General features: G+C 38.1%; 2 protein-coding genes across 3 annotated transcripts; one reads left to right on the top strand and one right to left on the bottom strand.

Moving 5' to 3' along the window:
• The first annotated feature begins 9,262 nt into the window (after positions 1-9,262).
• On the top strand, positions 9,263-11,880 carry LOC104098797 (uncharacterized). The gene is made up of 2 exons (XM_009605617.4): positions 9,263-10,030; positions 11,663-11,880. Exons 1-2 carry the CDS (start codon positions 9,524-9,526, stop codon positions 11,705-11,707), a joined length of 552 nt encoding a protein of 183 aa, XP_009603912.1. The 5' UTR covers positions 9,263-9,523; the 3' UTR covers positions 11,708-11,880.
• Positions 11,881-14,594: 2,714 nt separating this feature from the next.
• On the bottom strand, positions 14,595-19,447 carry LOC104098798 (F-box/kelch-repeat protein At1g55270). 2 transcript variants are annotated; one of them, XR_686832.4, is made up of 4 exons: positions 19,318-19,447; positions 18,853-18,917; positions 15,235-16,794; positions 14,595-14,976 (listed from the first exon to the last, which is right to left on the bottom strand). XR_686832.4 is itself a non-coding variant. In XM_009605618.4 (3 exons), exons 1-3 carry the CDS (start codon positions 19,337-19,339, stop codon positions 15,544-15,546), a joined length of 1,338 nt encoding a protein of 445 aa, XP_009603913.1. In that variant the 5' UTR covers positions 19,340-19,447; the 3' UTR covers positions 14,595-15,543. The 2 variants fall into 2 exon arrangements, 1 of the variants encoding a protein (XP_009603913.1); XM_009605618.4 differs by having other exon boundaries at positions 14,595-16,794.
• Positions 19,448-20,851: the final 1,404 nt, after the last annotated feature.

The raw sequence follows: 20,851 nt of genomic DNA on the forward strand, positions 1-20,851 counted from the left end.
GACCCAGTATCAACAAGGCCAAACATCTACAGATTTTTAAAAATAATTAATTTTCAGCCTTTTAATTTTCATTAAAAATTCATAACTCGAGCTAGGGACCTCCGAATTCGATTCCAGGCATACGCCCAGGTCCTACAATTCGATACGGACCCACCGGAACCGTCAAAACATAGATACAGGCCCATTTACCAAAAATGTTGATCGAAGTCAACTAAATTCTACTTTTAAGGCAAAAATTCTTATTTTCATCAATTTTCAACATAAAAGTTTTCCGGAAACACGTCCGGACTGCGCACGCAAATTGAGAAGGGTAAAAATGAGATTTTTAAGGCTTAAGAGCATAGATTCGAGTTCTAAAACATAAGATGACTTTTTGGGTTATCACATTCTCCACCTCTAAAACAACCGTTCGTCCTCGAACGGACATAGAAAAGTACCTGAGCTGGTGAAAAAGTGGGGATATCTACTCCCTATATCGGACTCTGACTCCCAAGTAGCTGCCTCAAAAGGTTGACCTCTCCACTACACTCGAACTGAAGGGTAACTCTTTGATCTCAACTAGCAAACTTGCCGGGCTAGAATAGCCACCGGCTCCTCTTCGTAAGTCAAATCCTTGTCCAACTGGACAGAACTGAAATTTAACACATGGGACGGATCGTCGTGATACTTTCGAAGCATGGACAGATGGCACACCGGATGAGCTGAAATCTAACTCTTCTGCCTGGACTGAGCTATGCGAAGTCGGTCTTGAATAATCTTGACCTTATCCAAGGCATCCTATACTAAGTCTGTGCCAAACAACCGAGCCTCCCCCGGCTCAAACCATCCAACTGGCGACCGGCACCGCCTACCATATAATGCCTCAAAGGGAGCCATCTGAATGCTCGACTGGTAGTTGTTATTGTAGGTGAACTCTGCAAGGGGCAAGTACTGATCCCACGATCCTCCGAAGTCTATAGCACATGCACAGGGCATATCCTCTAAGATCTGAATAGTGCGCTCGGGCTTCCTGTCCGTCTGAGGATGAAATGTTATGCTCAACTCAACCCGCGTACCCAACTCACGTTGTACTGCCCTCCAGAAGTGCAAGGTGAAATGCGCACCTCAATCAGAAATGGTAGACACAGGCACACCATAAAGACGGACGATCTCACGAATGTAAATCTCTGCCAACCGCTCCGAAGAATAGGTAACTGCCATAGGAATGAAGTGCGCTGACTTGGTCAGCCTGTCCACAATGACCCAAATTGCATCGAATTTCCTCTGAGTCCGTAGGAGTCCAACAAAAAAATCCATAGTGATACGCTCCCACTTCCACTCGGGAATCTCTATCTTCTGAAGCAAACGACCAGGTTTCTGATGCTCACACTTTACCTGCTGGCAATTCAGACACCAAGCTACATATTCAACTATGTCCTTCTTCATCCTCCTCCACCAATAATGTTGTCGCACGTCCTAATACATCTTGGCGGCGCCCGGATGAATAGAATACTGGGAACTGTGGGCCTCCTCAAGAATCAACTCACGAAGTCCATCCATATTAGGCACACAAATACGACCTTGCTTCCTCAAAACTCATCATCTCCAACAGTAATCTGTTTGGCACCACCATGCCGCACTGTGTCTCTAAGGATAAGAAAATGAGGATCGTCATACTGCCGATCTCTGATGCGCTCAAACAAGGAAGACTGAGCAATTTTTCAAGCTAGAACACGGCTGGGCTCAGAAACAACCAACCTCACGAACTGATTGGCTAGGGCCTGAACATCCAATGCAAGCGGTCTCTCACCAACTAGAATATAAGCAAGTCTACACATACTAGCTGACTTTATACTCAAAGTATCGGCCACCACATTGGCCTTTTCGGGATGATACAATATGGTGATATCATAGTCTTTCAATAGCTCTAACCACCTCATCTGCCTCAAATTGAGCTCCTTTTGCTTGAACAAATACTGCAAGCTCCGATGATCCGTGAATACCTCACATGGCATGCCGTAAAGATAGTACCTCCAAATCTTCAGCGAGTGAACAATGGTTGCCAGCTCTAGATCATGAACAGGGTAATTTTTCTCGTGATTCTTCAGCTGCCGCGAAGCATATGCAATAACCTTGCCACCCTGCATCAATACCGCACCCAGACCAATACGATATGTGTCACAATATACTGTATAAGATCCTGAACATGTGGGTAACACCAATACCGGTGTCGTAGTCAAAGTTGTCTTGAGCTTCTGAAAGCTCGCCTCACACTCGTCTGACCACCTGAACGGGGCACCCTTCTTGGTCAACCCAGTAAACGGGGTTGCTATGGATGAAAACCCTTTCACAAACCGATGGTAATAACATGCCAATCCCAAGAAACTATGGATCTCTGTAGCTGATGCGGGTCTAGGCCAATTCTGAACTGCCTCAATTTTCCTAGGATCCACCTAAATACCCTTTGTTGATACAACATGACCCAAGAAAATAACTGAACTCAACCAAAACTCGCATTTTGAGAACTTAGCATATAACTGGTTGTCTCTCAGAGTCTGAAGAATGATCCAAAGGTGCTGCTCATGCTCCTCTCGGCTGTGGGAGCAGATCAATATATCATCAATAAATACAATCACAAAGGAATCCAAGTAGGGCTTGAACACCCGGTTCATCAAATCCATGAATGTTGTCGGGGCATTTGTCAGCCCAAATGACATCACTAGAAACTCATAATGCCCATATCGAGTCTGAAAAGTTGTCTTAGGGACATCGGATACCCTAATCCTCAACTGATGGTAGCCATATCGCAAGTCAATCTTCGAAAACACCTTGGCACCCTGAAGCTGATCAAATAAATCATCAATCATTGGCAATGGATAGTTGTTCTTGATGGTGACCTTGTTCAACTACCGATAATCTATATACATTCTCATCGATCCATCTTTCTTATTCACAAACAACACAGGTGCACCCCAGGGCGAGACAATAGGTCTAATGAAACCCTTATCAAGGAAATCTTGCAATTGTTCCTTTAATTCTTTCAACTCTGGCGGGGTCATGCGGTATGGAAGAATGGAAATGGGCTGAGTGCCCGAAGCCAAATCAATACAGAAATCAATATCCCTGTCGGGTGGCATCCCCGGCAGATCTTCAGGAAACACCTCTGGAAACTCACAAACAACCGACACTAACTCCATGGAAGGAACCTCCGCACTAGAATCACGGACATAAGCCAAGTAAGCTAGACACCCCTTCTCGGCCATATGTCGTGCCTTCACATAAGAGATAACTCTGCTGGTAGAATGGCCAAAAGTCCCTCTCCACTCTAATCGAGGCAACCCCTGCAAGGCTAAGGTCACCGTCTTGGCGTGACAATCTAATATAGCATGATAAGGTAATAGCCAATCCATACCCAGTATGTTATCAAAATTGACCATATCGAGAAGTAGAAGATCTACACGAGTCTCAAAACTCCCAATGGTGACCACACACGAATGATAAACACGATATACAACAATAGCATCTCCCACTGGTGTGGACATATACACAGGAGCACTCAACGAATCACGGGGCACAACCAAATATGAAGCAAAATAGGATGACACATAGGAATAAGTCGACCTCAGATCAAATAGAATTGAAGCATCTCTACTGCAAACTAAAATAGTACCTATAATAACAGCATCGGATGACTCAGCCTCAGGCCTGGCTGGAAAAGCATAACATCGGGGCTGGGCCCTACCACCCTGGACTACGTCCCTAAGACGGCCTCTAACTGTCTGGTCTACACCTTTAACGGCCTGACCTCCACCTCTAACAGTCTGGCCTCTACCACTAGCTGCATGACCCTTGCCTCTGGCTAGCTGAGCAGGTGGTGCCGGAACCATGGCACGAGAACCCTGATGTTGTGAGATGCATGATGTTCGAGGGCAAAATCTAGTAATGTGCCTCAGATCACCACAAGTATAACATGACCTCGGCTGTTGTGACTGCTGACTCCGAAACTGACCCTGTCGACCTGAGTAACCACCCTGATAACTCTGGAGTAGAGGTAAACTAATAGGAGTTGGTGGTGCACTGTAGGCTAGTTGGTCGGAATAAGGCATATGAGGACCACAACCACCTAAGGCACCGTGGGATGCCTAGAGTGCTGAATGAAACGGCCTGGGAGGATGGCCTCTACCAAAAGTACCCCTACCTCTAGATAAGGCACCGCTGAACTCACCGGAATGACGAGGTCTCTTGTCAGACCCCTGACCTCCCTGAGCAAGAACCATCTCGACTCGTCTGGCGACATTAGCAGCCGCCTGAAAAGAAATCTCACTCCCAGTCTCCTTAGCCATCTGCAATCTGATAGGTTGAGCAAGTCCGTCAATAAACCTCCTCACCATCTCTCTCTCTCGGTGGGAAGCAGAAGAATAGCATGATAGGCCAAATCCACAAAACGGGTCTCATACTAAGTAACAGTCATATTGCCCTGTTGGAGACGCTCGAACTGACGGCGACGCTCTTCTCTCAATGTGATAGGCAGAAACTTCTATAGGAAGAGCTGAGAGAACTTGTCCCAAGTAAGAGCAGGCAACCCAGCTGGTCTGGTCAACAAATAATCTCTCCACCATTTTTTGGCGGAACCAGTCATTTGAAATGCAGCAAAATCGACCACATTGGTCTCCACTATACCCATGTTCCGTAGAACCTCGTGACAGCTGTCGAGATACTCCTGGGATCCTCTGAAGGAGCACCACTGAAGTGAACTGGGAAGAGCTTGGTAAACCTTTCCAATCTCCATAAAGCCTTAGAAGACATAGTTGACCCGTCACCTGTCTGTGGCGCAACAACCGGCTGAACTACTCCGACTGGATGAGCTGTTGGAACCTAATACTAGGGAGCTATCTGCTCCGGAGCGGGAGTAGTGGGAGTCTGGGCTCCTCCTCCAGCCTGAGAGACGACTGGTGCCATGGGAAATGCGCCAGTCTGGGCCACACTCTCCATAAGGCCCACCAAACGGACCAAAGCGTCCTGAAGTATTGGGGTGGCAATGAACCCCTCCGGAACATGAGCTGGGCCGGCAGGAACAGTCTGGGCTGGAACCTCCTCGTCAAGCTCTATCTGAGGCTCCACTGCTGGGGCTGCTGCTAGGGCTCTGGGCTGAGCCCTGCCCCTACCTCGGCCTCTGGCACGGCCTCGGGCTCGACCTATGCCCCGCTTAGGAGCTGCCACTGGAGGCTCTGGCTACTGCTCAGCTGAGGAAACGGTATGTGTTCTCGCCCTCTGGGAGATAATAAGAGTAGAAGAGTTCAATCAGTATTGAGAAAACAACATCGTGCGACAGATGAGGATAGAAGTGAAATTTATTCCTAAACTTCATAGCCTCTAGAAGATAAGCACAGACGTCTCCGTACCGATCCTCAAGACTCTACTAAGCTTGCTCATGAATCGTGAGACCTAGGCAACCTAGTGCTCTTATACCAACTTGTCACGACCCGAAATTCCTACCATCGGGATCGTTATGGCGCCTAACATTTCACTTGCTAGACAAGCCAACGTTAGAGAATCATTAAACCAATCATTATTTTATTAAGTAAATAACAACAATTAGCTAAGATGAAATATAGTGAGTGCAGAATAATATAAAAACTGCATTAATTTCTACCACCCGTATCTGGAGTCACAATTCACGAGCACTCTAGAATTCACTACAAGTAATAGTCTGAAAGAAATACAACTGTCTAAATAAAAGAAACAGTAGAATATAAAAGATAGACGGGGACTTCAAGGTCTGTGAACGCCAACAGATCTACCTTGAATCTCGGGATAGCGGTCCAATAGCAAAATCTCGATCAACCCGAGTCGGTACCAAAATCTGCACAGAAAGTGCAGAGTGCAGTATCAGTACAACTGATCCCATGTACTGGTAAGTGTCGAGTCTAACCTCGACGAAGTAGTGACGAGACTAAGGCAAGGCACCTACAAATCAACCTATATAATTTAACAGTGTATATACAAATAACAGTAATGAAGAGCTAGACAGGAAATATAGGGAGGGGGAAACATGCTGGGGGAAATACGAGATAAGGAATTACAACAGAATGATAACTGGAACAACCAATATACTATGAATCAACATAAATAATGAATACAGTAAAGGAAAAATGCACGGCATCACCCTTCGTGTTTTTACTCAAAATCTCACCATAAAAATAATAGAAACGACACGGCATCACCCTTCGTGTATTAACTCTCATATTATGGCACGGCATCACTCTTCGTGCATTAACACTCACAATATGGCACGGCATCACCCTTCGTGCGTTTACACTCACAATATGGCACGGCATCACCCTTCGTGCATTAACACTCACAATATGGCACGGCATTACACTTCGTGCTTTTACACTCACAAAATGGCACGGCATCACCCTTCATGCATTAACACTCTCCCTTACCATAATGCAATGAATAAATAACAACAGGGAGATAGAATAACAAGTACAAGCTTTACTTCAATATTTGATTTCACACTATCAATCTCAACTTCGAAACAAACACTCAATTATCACCAGAAGATCCGTAAACATGATAAGAACGATTAATTTAACAACATTAGACTAAATATGTAGCAATTAGGCATTGAAAAGAGACAATATAAGAAAAATGGGAGAAACAGGGAAAACAAGTAAATTGGCGGCGCATAAGTACTCGTCACCTCACATATACGCCGCTCACATGAATTTCACATAGCAAATAATCTGAGGTTCCTAATTCCCTCAAGTTAGGGTTAACCACGACACTTACCTTATTCCGAAGGCCACTCATTACTCAATCACAATTTTTTCTCTAGAATTCACCTCCAAACCACTCGTATCTATTCAAAAATGACTCAATAATATCAAATATTGCAAAAGGAATCAATTATATTGCATAAATTTAGATTTCCCAAATTTTCCTCCAAAAAGTCAAAAATCGACCCCGGGTCCGCTTGGTCAAAACCCGAGGTTTGGACCAAAATCCATTTACCCATTCATCCTTGAGCCCGGATATATAATTAGTTTTGGAATCCGACCTCAAATTGAGGTCTAAATTCCCAAATTTCTGAAATTCCTAGTTTCTACCCAAACCCCTAATTCTAGCATGAAAACTCTAGATTTTAGGTTGAAAATTTATGAAATGAAATGGGTAATTGAAAGAAAATGGTTTAGAATCACTTACCAACACTTTGGGAAGAAAATGACTCTTGAAAATCGCCTCTAACCGTTTGGATCTTGAAAATATTGAAGAAATGGCTTAAGTCCCGTTTTGATTCTATTTTATGCACTGGGCGACAGTGTGCATCGCGTTCGCAAAGAGCAGAGCTGCCAAGCCTTCGCGTTCGCGAGACCTTGCCCGCGTTCGTGAAGGTTACGCCCCCTGGCCTTCGCGTTCGCGAGACATTGCTCGTTTTCGCGATGAAGGAAAGACCAACCCTCCCCCAGGTCCCCAAGTGCTTCGCGTTCGCGATGAGCCTGTCGCGTTCGCGAAAGGTAAATCCCATATCACTCCGCGTTCGCGAAGGTACATGCCAGAACACCTGCTGCAGTAAAATACCAGATTTTTTCAAGTCCAAAACATCCTATGCCCTATCCGAAACTTACCCGAGCCCTCGGGGCTCCAAACCAAACATGCACACAAGTCTAAAAATATCATACGAACTTGCTCACGCGATCAAATCGCCAAAATAACACTTAGAACTACGAATTTAACACCAAATCAAATAAAATTCTCAAGGACACTTTAAAATTTCTATCTTCACCACCCGACGTTTGAATCACGTCAAACCAACTCCGTTTCTTACCAAATTTCACACATAAGTCATAAATATTATATTGAACCTATACCGGGCTCCGCAACTAAAATACGGACCATGTATCAACAAGGCCAAATATCAACTAATTCTTAAAAATAATTAATTTTCAGACTTTTAATTTTCATCAAAAATTCATAACTCGAGTTAGGAACCTCCGAATTCAATTCCGGGCATACGCCCAGGTCTCATAATTCGATACGGACCCACCGGGACCGTCAAAATATGGATCCGAGACCGTTTACCAAAAATATTGACCGAAATCAACTAAAATCAACTTTTAAGGTAAAAATTCTTATTTTCATCAATTTTCAAAATAAAAGTTTTTCGGAAACACGCCCAAACTGCGCACGCAAATCGAGAAGGGTAAAAATGAGATTTTTAAGGCTTAAGAGCAGATTCGAGTTCTAAAATATAAGCTGACATTTTGGGTCATCACAAATATATTCATATAGTTAACTTAAAGTATATTATAGTACGTATTACTTTAAATTAAAATACTATTACTATTTTAAAAATCTAAGCATGTCGTATTTAACTTATTTACATATATTTTCATACTCGTCCTAGTATGTTATAAGTTTGGTTTACATAGTATAGTAATCTTCAATTTTTGAAGACTTAAAATTAGATCTAAAATTTTATTAGTAAATTTTTAATGTACACATATATACACTTTATCTAATATACCTAAGAAAAAAGTCATAATTAAATTTAAATACATAAAGGATTTATAATTAAATTTTTGTTTGGTTTTAAATTCTTGAAATTTAGTAGTTTCTATATATATATGGTTCGAATAAGGGAAGATTTAATAACCAAAATTTAGTTTGTATTTTTTAAAAGTTCTAAATATTGGGAGACTAATAAATTATAATTATATCCAATATAAAATCTAGTTTTAAAGGGTATTGAACCTTGTTTCACTAATTGTATTTAACGCTATGATTAAGTTTTAAATTGTTTTGATTTTTGTTGATGTAGCTAATGTCCAAGTTTTAAGTATAGATTCGTCATACTTGCCGTCAAAGTATGTTCAACGATCTTGGAACTAAAAAGGATATTAGACACAACTTTCTTTAAGAAATGTTTTTAGTAGGCTTTGAATTCCTAATTTCGGATGGTAATTACAATTTTATAATAATTTAAAAGACATTAGAACTCCATACATAGTTTAAATAAGAAAAGTTTTAATATGAAAAGTTTTATGTGATTTCAAAGCCGTAAATATATAAAGAAAATAATGATTTAGTTGATTTAAAACTCCTAAATATTAGGGAGAGTAATTTAATTACGATTTTGTCCTATATAAAATTTATTTTAAAACAATGAAGATTTTTTATAGTTGACTAGACGCAATTAAAGTTTTGACTTTCTTAAGAAAGTCCCTAATTTTGAGCAAGAGTGGTACATGAAATTTGAATAATTAAAAGATAAATATGTCCCTAACTTTTGGAGAAATAATATACCCACAAATTTCAATAATTTAAACACTCCCACCTTCCAAGAAATTGCACTTTTTTGGCTTCTTTCTCCGATGTCATCACAAAAGTCCAAAACAAACTACTCTCTCTTTCTCTAACCAATAAAACTAAGCTATTTTCTTTTTCTCCTCCATCCAAATAAAGTACATCTCTTCAAGCAGAAAGTACAACCATCTAAGGCACTCTACCTTCACTCCAAAGCTCAATTTCTTCAAAAAACATGGCTTCCAATTCAAGATTCCATTTGGGTATTTTTCTTCTCTTCATTTTACCCCCTTTTACCCTCTCTTTCATTCTCAGCCCATCACCACAGCCAGAACCAAATCCCACAATATATGATATTCTCCCAGAATATGGGCTTCCACGTGGCATCTTCCCAGACACTGTGGAATCCTTCAATCTTGATAAAGATGGAAACTTTGAAGTTTTTTTGAAGACCCCTTGTTATGTTGAGTTCGAATACTTGGTTTATTATGCTGAAAAGATTAGTGGGAAGCTAGGTATTGGGTCAATGACTGAGTTAAAAGGGATTGAATTGAAAAGATTCTTTTTTTGGTTCAATGTTAATGAAATTAGAGTTGATTTGCCACCTTCTGATAGTGTTTACTTTCAGATTGGTTTTGTTAATAAGAAGCTTGATGTGAATCAGTTTGAGACTATTCATTCTTGTATGAACAATGGAATATGGTGGAGCTCTTGTGGTGGATCTTTGAGACAAGTTTTACAGGTAAATCTTTTCGAAATTCGGGATCTTTACATAAATAGCCGATCCGATTTACTGTTTAGCAAACTGGATAGTGTTTTGGTGAAGTATTGAGTAGTAAAAATTGATAATTATGTCTAAGTGTTAGTTAAAGCAGTTATATGAAGTTAAGAGCTGAGATAATCGTGTAGGAAAATGATTCCCTTTCCACTTTTGGTGAAAATGTTTTTTGACAACCGAACACTAGAAAATAACTTATTTTTCTATAAAATATTTTCCATTTTACCTCGCACCAAAGGTTAGATAGTTAACTTTGCGTTACTAACCTTGTTGTTCATTCTAATAAAGTTTCTACTTGGTGTGTGGGAGTATCCTATGTGATTTACTAAATCTTCCATTTAAAGAATTGTTAGCCTTTATTGGTTGAAACTTGAAAGGTCTGATCATTTAATTGGGAGATGTAGTAATGTTAAAAATGGTTGTTTGCATTACCATTCCTGGCTAGCGGGTGAAAATCTATGTTACGCGAACTTTTCAAAATGTTGTTATACACTTGTACTCGTGTCGGCTTCTCCAATAATGTTTTACTTTTGGAGAATCCAACACACAATAACATAGATAAAAATAGTGAGGAGTTTGTTGAAGAAGATTCTCTGTGAGTTTTGGATAATATTTTGGTAACTGTAATCATTAAAAATAATTTCTTTGCCTGTTTGCAACCTAGGTATGTTAACATTGATTTCCAAATGAGTAAAAGTCACTACAAGTAGAGCGGTCATAGGTTGAGAAAATAATACTATTATTACTTGAACAAAAGCTACAAGTCAACCCCTGAATAGTTGACTAATGGAATTGAACAATTGTTATTTTAATGTGAAAACCCTACAAAGCTAGGTTTTAATAGTGTGTATAGTTTGTTTTATATTATTTTTGTGCCAAGATAAGCAGAATTTTCTCTGTATTCTTCTCCTCCCTATGTATTACTAATTTGCTTTCTCCTGTGTCTCCAAATTTATAACTTGCCTTTACAAGCTAGCAACTGAGGGTAATTCCTTCCAACCAATGCTTATATTTGGATTTTGGAATTTCTACTGGAATAAATTGCACACGTATAACATATTGATTTTGGACAAGTCTTTTCAGTATCCTTCATTTTCTTGCGTGAAAACTCACTTTTCATCGACAACTTCACCATTTTTCTGCGAGGGCAGCCTTAAAGTAACGGTAAAATTATCCCCGTGTGATATATAGGTCACAGGTTCGAGCCGTGCAATCAGTCATTGATGCTTGCATCAGGATAGGCTGCCTACATTGCACCCCTTGGAGTGTGGCCCTTCCCTGGACCTTACGTGAACGCGGGATGCTTCGTGCACCGGCGAAGCCACATTGCACCAAGGGTGGTTAATTGACCACCCTTCGTGAAAACATTAGACTGTGTATATAGGTAAAATATTAAGTTTTAGCGGTATATAATATATATTGAACACCCTTTATAAAGGAATTTTTTTTGACTTCTTTCAACTTTGAACACTCTTGGAAAAACTTCTAGCTTCGCCGCTGAGTCTGATTGATCTATTTATTCAGAAGTGACTCAGAAGATATCTAAAGTCTTATAGCTTGTAAGTTGTAACATCCAATTGTCTATCTTTGCTGCAGCTTCCACCTCCTGTCAATGATATGCAAATGCTTAATACTGAGTAAATGGGACAAATATGCACCTCAAGCTAAAAGGAGCAATGGCAAATGTATTATTTACTTCACTTCTTGTGAAGTGAAGGTAATAAAGGTTGATCAACGTACAAGAACATATGATCAAGTAAAGTTTCCACGGATGTATCATTTATAACAAGATGTATTATATTAGTTGATGTATATACCTCTCTTCCACCCCCCCACCCCCTCCCCCTCCCCGCTATATGCTCCCCAGCAGATGCGGATACAGTATGTTTCGCTGAATTCAACTGAACTCAGTATTTTCAACACGGAAAGTAATATACATGTGGAAAGTTTGGTCACAAATCTCAAAAAGTTAAATGAATTCAATGATATAAACTTAAAGTTTGAATCCATCAGGTCTAAATTCTGAATCTGCCTATTATTCCTAGTTTCAATAAAATGATAACAGGAACATAAGCCAGAAGGAGAAGATAAAAGATGAATATGATTAAAACTCAGTATGGAAGATGAATTGCAAGTAAATTTGGATGATATAGAGTTCCAATTTCTCAAAAGTCTATAATGCTATATTTTGCTAACATGCTTTTTTTTTTTTTTGGCTAACATATGATTTGGCAGGATTATTAGCAACTACTAATATTCTACCTTTTCAAAGAATTGAAATAAAAGTTTTTGAGATTGTCAACTATTATTAACATTCTCTATGACATTTTTTAACAAAATTGTATGTATTGAAAGTATTTCATAAACTTTTAATGCAAATGTTAGGAGCTTACATGGTGGAATTGCCCAGCTAGATACTACAAAGAAGCTTCTTTCGTTTTTTGTTAACTGAAATAATAGATACTTATACCCCACTTGTGGGATTATACGGGTGGTTGTTGTTGTTGAAATAATAGATACTTATACACACAGTGTTTACACAAAATCGCATTAACTTAGCATGATTATATTATAAATCGAGGCGAGAATACATAGTAATTAACCATGGCTAAGTGATATTAAAAGTTTATTCAAGAGAGAAACATAAGTTATGTATAAACACTGTGTACGGATAAGTTTCTTATGGCGATCTGATTTTAATAACCAATTGCAAAATAATACGTCTCAACATTAACTTATAGATGGCTTTGAATTTAATCTTTAAAATTTCTTTTTTCTTAGCCAAAACGTCTTAATAAGCGCCTGTGTTTGATTAATTCTTAGCTTGAATTGATCCTTAGACGTACTGCTTTTTCATCTTAAGGATTTAATAACAGTCAATGTAATGTCCCTTAGTAGGACTTTTTAGATAAGCCCTTCTCACACCCTCTTGAAGTCAAAAATAGTACAAAAGTTGAGTCAAGAGACTTAAAAATAATTTTGGCAGCCCGGTGCACTAAGCTCTCACTATGCGCGGGGTCCGGGGAAGGGCCGGACCACAGGGGTCTATCGTACACAACCTTACCCTGCATTTCTGCAAGAGGCTGTTTCCACGGCTCGAACCCGTGACCTCCTGGTCACATGGCAGCAACTTTACCAGTTACGCCAAGGCTACCGCTATAGGAAACTCAAAAGACTAAGTGATAATATAATATATGATGGACAAGTTAGATATTTATTTTTAATTTCCTCAGAAACTTCGTTTTGTAGTACATATATAAATTCTTCCACCATCTATTCAAAGTTACAAAGTTAGATATACAAATTAATACCTTAATCTATATGAATCATCCACTAATCTATTTATGGACTTATGTCAGTTTCTTGCACTACAAATAAACTAATCATAGCCTGCAACTTCCATTGAAATGTTAAACCATATAGAAACACAAAAACTAACAATAAAATAAAGAAGTGTTTTGCCTTTTCCTTTTTGGCTTCAACAATCCACAAGAATGCCTTCCACTCATGAACAAACATAGATAATCACTCTTTCTTTCCTTCTCCTTTCCTTTACTTTTTTCCCATGAAAAACTCATGCTTCAAAGCTAAGAACAACATCCTAAACTCATAATTTACAACTATATATATAGCAAACTTCACAAGCTAACAATCCATCACCATTTAACTAACTCTTCAACACTAAAAGAAGTTTATAGATTAAGCTTCAAAATGGATCAACACCAAAATGATTCTTCAAATATGAAGGGGATGGACAAAGATGGTGAAAGAAGAGAGAGAATTGCGTCGACGAGGCGGTTCTTGATGGAGGATGTGAATAAATCTGCTGATGATTTTATCAAGAATTTCAGGAAGCAACTTAAGTTTGAAAGAGAAGAATCATTAAAACGTTTTCAAGAAATGCTTAACAGGGGTACCTAGAGTTGATTCTTTGTTTAGTTCTTTCTTGTGTACTTGGAATTGTAATATTCCCAAGTAAACACACAGTATATTTGTTCTGTCATAGTTCTGATTAGGAAATAAAGTTGCTAAAATTTATAGATGGTGGTCAACTTTTGTGCGTGGAAGCAACTATTAATGATTACATTATGGTAGGTTGTCTACATCATTACCCCTAAAGGCACGGCCTTTACATAGACCCTGCATAAATGCGGGATGCTTTGTGTACCGTATTACCTTTTTTTAATTAATCAAAGACAAGACGAGAAGACTCTTATTTGTGTAAAGAGGTTTTAGCTTGAGGACAACAACAATAACAAACATAGTATAATCCCATCAGTGGAGTCTGGCGAGGGTAATGTGTACGCAGGCCTTACCTCTACGTTATAAAGATAGAGAGGTTATTTCAGATAGACCCTCAGCTCAAAGAACAATGAATTTAGCTTGAGGACAGAATATCTTTATACCAAAGGATCATTCTTTACAAGCAGGATGAAAACATTTGTTGACGATCACATATCTTTTGACAAAGTTTCCAGACTAGTAAGCAATTCACATCTTCAATAAAAATGAACTTTGGAAATACATATAGACCAAATGCCAATCTATATTTACTGCAAAAGGAAATTCCATGAATTCTAATGCGATAATGCATCATATAACTTTTTCAAGATTTCACATAACCTTTGTAAGTAAGAATACAAACTCAACATGTTATGAAAAATCTTGAAAATGTCACATTACTGAACCTACCAATACCTGTTTCATAGAACCCTTCGTCGAAAAGCACAAGCTTTAGGAAATAGACATTGCCACTATGTTCTAACCGATCATAAGCAACATATTCAAAGAGCAGGAGCAGGAGCAGCAAGATCATAATGCTGAATATAAGGAACTTCTAAATAAGCCACTTCAGCAGCCAATGGTTGCAAGTTCAATGCCGCTCTATCCCAATCACATATTGTACAGATCTTGAAAGAAAGCAAGGGAAGAAGTTAAGAAGCAGAGATTCTACCTATATGTCCTTCAGTAACCAACCTATGTTTTTCTACTATTGGTGCAAAACAACAGACCAAATGGATACACAAAATATAGAGCTATTTGATCTCTTTAATCTTTTATGAAGCGACGAAATAGCCTCGTTTTTTCTACTTCGAAATTCATTAGCAAGCTAGCTCTGTATTTGAACAGACATCTGCTGATGAATAAATGGCAAAGTATGAAAATACCAGGAAATCCACGCTTGAGCTGTTGATGCTGAAACCCTCCACTTCAAGGCCAATATCGAATTATGTCCAATCCAAACACTTCCATATGACATATACAATATATTACCGAGGTGAGCGTTATCTGCAGAGGTTGCAGAAGGTCATCAGGAAGTGAAAATGGATTATGCAACTATTTGGTTCACAAACTGGCACTAGACCATGTTGAGGATGTCAAAACTGCTTTAATGGAAGAGATTTTGTTCTTGAGGTTGAAGAAGTTAAACCAATTCTCAGTTCTTATCATGGACGAGTATATAGTACGGTCAATGCTCAAGCTTGTAGCACTTGACAATGCACAATATGGCTCTTCAACCCTCCTCGTCCTGCAATGCTTGACCATAAATTAGTGAACAGAGTTCTGAAGTGCCCTTTACCGGCAATGTTTTCCCAAAGATGTGGGTTAGTTTCAACTTGTTTATCAGGACTTGACACATCAACGATACTAATGCTCATGTTGTTACGGATTATACAGAGTTTACCATTGAGGGGAACCAGAGCTGCAGCCTCTAAAGCACGAGAACTTCCAAGATGGAGCTTGCTGTCAATAAATCTATTCCACGAATGTGTGGCTTCATCATATACTCTAAGTTTACACCCATCACGACAGTCCAAAGCATAAAGGCGACCATCCATGGAGATGCTTGGATTGCGCCAACCAGCAACCATCCCGTTATTGACAGGGCTCCATGCATTCATCTCTGGGTTATAGGATTCACTCAGAACTTCTCTGTGAGATCCCAACCCTTTTAAAAACCACTTCCCGTCATAAACAACCCCAATAAAGGGCACCATAGCTGTGCTCATATCAGCAATAAAGCTCCAGCGGTTCCTGTTGGGGTCATAAACTTCAGCTGAACGGAGAGTCCTCTGGATTCCTTCACATTCTCCGCCGGCGACATAGAGACAGTTGTTGATTACACAAGAACCAAAGAAATGACGTCTACGAAGCATGTCTGGTGCCCTATGCCATTTATTTGTTCGAGCACTGTAAAAGATTACCCGTCGCATAGACCCCTTAATTGGGTCTTTTCCACCAAATAGGTACAGATGGCAACCGCTAAGAACAGCACAACCAAATCCAAGGGCTTCACTGTATTCCCCTGGAACAGGTGGAAGTGGCTGCCACAGTTGATAGGTTGAATCAAATGCATGCCACGAAATCCTTCCATCACGATCCCTCTTCATCACATATACCCACTCCTCTGCCATTCCAAGACTCTTCCTGAGAGAGTAAAAGAAGTTTCCAGCAAGAAGCCGATACCACCTTTTGCAGACCAGACGAAGCTTGTTGTGTTCAACACGAGGAACACGTATTAGACAAGCAATTGCAAGATCATCTGGTAGGCCAGGTAGAAGAGGTGGCTGCACTCTTGACCTCTCCCTGCGAGAGTTTTTAGTCTTGTGTGCACGAGGATTAATGTCTGGCTGGATACAAATTTTCGATCCTGGGACAAATTTTCTTGCCCCAGCAACTGTCTTTAATCCGGAGTCAACCTTGCAATAGCATGACACAGAGTCAACCTGCAAATGTTTACCAATTAGAATATGCAGGTGTACTCCAGCACCAGACAAATATAGCAAAGGAGAATGCCTTCTCTACACTAATAGGAAAACTGAAATATAGACAAATCATCATTTCACTATTTACACCAAAATTGAGAAAGGAAAAGTTGAGGATATGCCTGAACAAGGTATAAACACCATGGTCTAAATAATATGGTGCATACCGAATATCAGAATTTACTAGCTAAGAGCTCTCATATAAGCCTACAGGAAAATATATCACCACTTTAATGATCATATTTCTATAAGTTCTTTGATTTAAGTCTCGTCAGTCATTAGTCCACACAAATCTATCAAAAGAGCATAAGACGGGCACCTACTCCATTGTGCTTTACAGCAATGTAACCTAATTTTGATGTTCTAAGTTTATGAGACTGCTCCTCATAAAGCAGGACCTTATTTTTCAGTGGATTGCACAAACTTATTCATTTAGTACAAAACTTTTAAAAAATTTGAAAGGTCCACATTCATATATTCAACATCAATATTAGTCTATGTAATAATGCGCCATTTCCTCGTACTTCTACATAAGAAATCATAAAAGGAAGTATAAAATAGTAGAATATCATACCCCCTCTTGCTCGCAGAGTTGAATTCAAATGAAAATCCAGTGCAGAATTAGCACGTCTAGTTCATGCAAAAGACAAACAATATTACAGCTAGCAAGAAAGGTTTTTTTTTTTTTTTTTTTTTTTTTTTGATAGGCGAGTAAGAGAGGGACTCGTTTCGACATTGATCACAGTAAAGTGGAACAGCACAGCACCTACAAGTTCATCATATACAAGAAATGCAGGTACTCGTGTTTCAAAAAACAAATGAAGAGAACCCCTTGTAAAACGAAAATGGAAAGACAACCGCTAATATTATAGCTCCATGTCAATCTGATAGACAATCACAAATGTCCTCACTATTCCTAACGAATGAATGGAATCAAAAACCAGATAACCACATGCAGATCGAAAATTAAGCCTTCCTTGGAAATCACAATCTTCTCTAATAAAAGAAAGAAAAAGACTCACACCATAGTAGAAACTTCTAGTTCTTACACAACACAAAGGTTCAGTTGAATAAGATGCAACGTAATTGTAACTTTATTCACTTATCACAAATAATTGATTTCGGTCAAAACTTAACCATGAGCCTGTGATGGGATACTCTCTTCCTGAAAGGCAATTTTCGTCTTGAAACAGCTCAAGGACTCAAGTCAACTCAACATTCAATCATCTTTTTCTAGTTGCTAAATTGAATTAAAGTTGTTAAAGAGAGAACTAATATGATTGTTAAAGAACACCTCTGCAAATTAACGAATTTCATAAAAGCTGCAGCAAATGGAAAACAAAGAGATCAAAGAGGCTCATCTTCAGAAACATGACCACAACGACATATATGTGTTTCTCAGTCTATAATGCTGCAAAGAAGAAGCTTTAAATTCAGGAAGAGGTGAACCCCAGAAACGCGCTGAAAACAATAACATGGGGAAAACTCAAAGAACGCTTAAAAAGTTGCACATTCACCAAGATTTTCACCTGAGCACCTCCCAATTTTATACCAATAGAAGCCCAAAAGGCCAAATTAAGACAGACCCAAAAAACAATACAAGCTAAGTACCCAAAATCCTACAAAAATTAAAACTTTACAAAAATCTTCATCAGGGTATCTCAAGAAAAAAGCTAAAATACCAAAATTTCTTCCAAAAGTAGCTCCTTTACCAGGAATTTTCATCAGGGTACCTCAAGAAACAAGCTAAATACCAAAAATTCTTGCCAGGGTAGCTCTTTTACCAGGAATTATCATCAGGGTACCTCAAGAAACAAGCTAAATACCAAAAATTATTGCCAAGGTAGCTCCTTTACAAGGAATTATCATCAGGGTACCTCAAAAAAAGAAGCTAAATGCCAAAAATTCTTGTAAAGATAGCACCTTTACTAGGAATTATCATCAGGGTATTTCAAGAAAAGGCATTAATCAAACAAATTAACAGAATAAAAAAAAAGTCAAAAAGATTTGAGGACTCACCAGTGGAGGTTGAACTCGAAAACCCCTATGTGCATTTGGAGACCTTTCAATTGTTTGGTCCATTTCTGTGATGAAAATTTCATGCACAAAAGATTCAAAATTTCACCCCTTGGAAGAATCAGATCAAGAGAGCTAAAAGCCCAAAGAAGAGCTTTGGAATACCCTTTTTTTCACTTTATACCCCTTTTTAAAATGCAATAAAAAGAAACAAAAAAATAAAACAAAAAACAGTGTTTGGAAGTTAGAACTACAGCAACTTCAAAATTGTGATAAGCATTCTCTCTCTTTTTTTCTTTCTCTAAATAGACCAAGACTATTGTCTTTCACCTACTTGAAAAAATTAAAGAAAATCTTTTTTGCAGATTTGATAATTAATACTGCTATATTATTATTACAATAATCTTTTTTCTGTAATCTGAGAAATTTAATATTTTCTGTTTTTAGTCACAGGACAAGAAACTTTACCAGATTTTTTTAATGCTGGCATTAATTAATTGGGTCAAACCCAAACTGTTCTCTCTGTCTGTGTGTGAAAGAGAGAAGGGGCTGTGGTTAAAGGAGGGGGAGGGGGGTGATTTTGGGGTTGGGGTTTGTTATATTAAAAAAATATATATTGAAAATGTCAGCACCAGAATAGTATAAGATTTTATTTGGATAGAAACATAAAAAAAAAAAAAAAGTAACTCATGCACTAAGCTTTCGTTATATGCAAGGTCTAAAAAAAAAATCGGACCACATGGAGTCTGATATACGCAATCGTACTTTGTATTCCTACAAAATATTACTTTCGCAAGTGGCAACTTGAACTCGAAATCGTATGTTGATAATTTTTACTGTTGCGTGAAGATGGAACATATATTAGATTTTAAAGAAAAGGAAAAAAGAGAAAGGAAATGTTGATGTTGGGTAATTGGGTTGAAAGAAGATATACAATATCTTATTAAAAATAAGCTGAAAGAAATTTTGTCTACTGGATTTTCATTTGTTTAAAGTTTTCTGCCTGATGACTTTGTTTTCATGCTTGTTAGTAATATTTTTTTATGAATGTTCCTTTCAAATTTTAATACTATTAATTAGATTGTTGGAGGTCCAAAATGTAGTAGTGGTCATAGATTATCAATCCAATCTCAAAAGATTAACTATAAGCATCAACTATAAATTTGATTATGCTAAGAATTTACTCGCGCTCGAAGTTTATACTGAGTTAATAGTAAATATTAAAAGACATGTGGTTTTTATATATACATTTATTACTTAATCAAGTTTAAATAATATATAAACTTTAATATTTTAACGGCTAAATTCAAATTGTTTGATATTTTATAAACACGACTCAAACGAATATTTGTCATTAATAGGCGAGATTGGATTATTTTTTCTCGTCCAACTTGAGATTATGGCGTGAGTTTTTATTTCCATAATAACATGTTTGCTCTGGTAATTTTCACCATATTATTTTTTGTTTATAGATTTGCCCTTGGTATTCTTTTAGAACTTCAAATTAAACCATTTTCCCTCTCGCTACATTGAAAACTAAATTTTAAATAAAAATTATTTTCATTGTTGTAGATATATCTTTCTTTTAAATGATATTTTGGCAAACCGTTAGTTGTTGCTAACCATATAAAGAGTTCAAGTAAATGTAATAACAATAATTTGAAAAAGACTAGCCTTCATCTATAATTAATGCCTCTACCTATAATCACCAAGAAAAGGTCTCTTCACAACCAAAAACACCAAACTCCCTTCAACAAGCAATATTAAAAAAAAACTTAGGTTATATACATTATCAGGTTACGAATTTTTACATTAGCAGATTATCTTTATCTGTCCTAGCAAATAATTTATTTTATTTTTAATAGTAGAAATCACATTTTAAGAAGGCTTATATATAAATATTCTTTCGATTACATGATAGTTTTAAAAAAAAAATTAACTAGCTTCCCCTGGCATATAATTGGCCATCTTCCATTAATTGAATTTTGGGTGGTTACGAAGT

Source organism: Nicotiana tomentosiformis, chromosome 11, assembly GCF_000390325.3.
Source record: "Nicotiana tomentosiformis chromosome 11, ASM39032v3, whole genome shotgun sequence".
Taxonomy (NCBI): Eukaryota; Viridiplantae; Streptophyta; class Magnoliopsida; order Solanales; family Solanaceae; genus Nicotiana; species Nicotiana tomentosiformis.

What these genes read in the sequence shown, in the direction of transcription:
- LOC104098798 (XM_009605618.4), bottom strand. Translation starts at nt 19,339, where the DNA reads ATGCCAGCATTAAAAAAATCTG. An exon ending in GCCAGCATTAAAAAAATCTG is followed by an intron (nt 18,918 to 19,317) that starts GTAAAGTTTCTT and finishes TTTTCATCACAG; the next exon opens with AAATGGACCAAACAATTGAA. An exon ending in TTCGAGTTCAACCTCCACTG is followed by an intron (nt 16,795 to 18,852) that starts GTGAGTCCTCAA and finishes AAACATTTGCAG; the next exon opens with GTTGACTCTGTGTCATGCTA.
- LOC104098797 (XM_009605617.4), top strand. Translation starts at nt 9,524, where the DNA reads ATGGCTTCCAATTCAAGATTCCATTTGGGTATTTTTCTTCTCTTCATT. An exon ending in CTTTGAGACAAGTTTTACAG is followed by an intron (nt 10,031 to 11,662) that starts GTAAATCTTTTC and finishes TCTTTGCTGCAG; the next exon opens with CTTCCACCTCCTGTCAATGA.